Source organism: Miscanthus floridulus, chromosome 13 (assembly GCF_019320115.1).
Source record: "Miscanthus floridulus cultivar M001 chromosome 13, ASM1932011v1, whole genome shotgun sequence".
NCBI classification, from domain to species: Eukaryota; Viridiplantae; Streptophyta; class Magnoliopsida; order Poales; family Poaceae; genus Miscanthus; species Miscanthus floridulus.
Window position 1 is genome coordinate 71,296,231 of NC_089592.1, and position 1,731 is coordinate 71,297,961.

A 1,731-nucleotide genomic window follows, 5' to 3' on the forward strand; every position below is an offset into this window, starting at 1 on the left:
ACGTGCTGCACGCCCGCACCCAATCCTAGACAAGGGCGCGGTCTCCCGGAATGTAGAAGTCGGTGCACAAGCAGTACAGAGTCTTCTAGACCCCCTCATGGCCCGCCGAATGAGCCAAGAGGAGGACTTGGTGGCGTAGGTTGTCATGGTCCGGAACGAAGATGCAGGACCCATGGAGAAGGAGACCTTCGTCGAAGTGCCATGGTGCCGGCAACTCACCAGCTTGCAAGCGCTGGAGGAGCTGCTGGGCGTCTGCAGCTGCTGTTGCAGCCCTGCGAATGTCATCAAAGAGGGCGAACGTCGGCCTGGAGAGGGCATGAGTAGCAGGGACAGCAGCTAGACCCTCCTCCATGCCGCGGCGGGATAGCGCATTCGCCACGATGTTCAGGCGACCAGGGTGATACTCCACAGCAAAATCAAAGCCAAACAACTTGCTGATCCACTAGTGTTGAGGCATAGTTGAGAGGCGTTGGTCCAGCAGGAACTTGAGGCTGTAGTGATCTGTACGAACAAGAAAATGATGCCCCCATAGGTATGGTCGCCAGTGATGTATAGCCTAAACCAGCCCAATCAGCTCGCGTTCGTAGGCGGTGAGCTTGAGATGGCGAGCAGCGAAGGGCCGGCTAAAGAAAGAGAGGGGTTCGGTGTCTTGGTGGAGAACAGCACCAAACCTTGTGCCTGACGCGTCGCAGTCCAGCACGAACTGCTTGTTGAAGTCGGGCATTTGGAGGACGGGACCTATGGACAGGACACCCTTGAGCGCCTAAAACGCCGTGTCCGCCTCGTCGTCCCAGGCGAATGCATCCTTCTGCAGGAGGCGCGTCAGTGGCGCAGCGATGAAGCCGAAGTCGTGGATGAACTTCCTGTAGTAGCTGGCAAGGCCCAAGAAGCCCCACAGCCCATGGGCGGAGCGAGGGGCTAGCCACGAGGTGACTGCAGCCACCTTGTCGGTGTCCATAGCGACATCGCTTGCTGATATCACGTGGCCCAGGTAGGCCACCGACGACACCCCAAAAGAACACTTGGAACGCTTGAGGTGGAGCTGGTGCACCCGAAGTGCGTTGAGGACGATGCTGAGGTGCTTCTAGTGTTCGGCCCAGGAGGCACTATATATGAGTATGTTGTCGAAAAACACAAGCACGAACCTGCACAAAAAGGGGCGGAGCACGTCGTTCATCAAAGCCTAAAAAGTCACCGGTGCGTTGGAAAGGCCGAACGGTATGACCGGGAACTCAAAATGGCCATGGTGAGTGCGGAACGTTGTCTTGGCGATGTCGTCGAGGTGCATCCGCACTTGATGGTATCCCGAGTGCAAATCAAGCTTGGTGAAGAAGTGAGCCCCATGAAGCTCGTCAAGAAGCTCATCGACGACCAGAATCGGGAATTTGTCCTTGGACGTCTTGGCGTTGAGGGCCTGGTTGAAAGGTCCTAATGGCTAGAGGGGAGGTGAATAGCCTAATAAAAATTTCTACAACAATACTTAGCAAACCGGTTAAACAATTATGAGGCAAAGCAAGTGTTGTGCTAGCCTACTAAAAATGCAAGCCACCTACCACAATTCTAGTTGATATAGTTTCTATCCACACAATAGTTATGTCACTACACTAAGTTAGTGTGCTCTCAAAGGCTAACTAAAGAGCCACACTAACCAAACTAACAAGCTCTCACAACTAGCTACACTAAAGAGCTTGACAACTAGTTTACGGTAATATAAAGAGAGTGAGCAAGAAG

General features: G+C 53.7%; 1 protein-coding gene across 1 annotated transcript; it reads right to left on the bottom strand.

Annotated features, from left to right (window-relative positions):
* Nucleotides 1-763: 763 nt before the first annotated feature.
* Nucleotides 764-1,288, bottom strand: LOC136499996 (uncharacterized mitochondrial protein AtMg00860-like). Its single transcript, XM_066495456.1, has 2 exons — nt 1,196-1,288; nt 764-1,084 (listed from the first exon to the last, which is right to left on the bottom strand). The coding sequence occupies exons 1-2, from the start codon at nt 1,286-1,288 to the stop codon at nt 764-766; spliced, it is 414 nt and encodes a 137-aa protein (XP_066351553.1).
* Nucleotides 1,289-1,731: the final 443 nt, after the last annotated feature.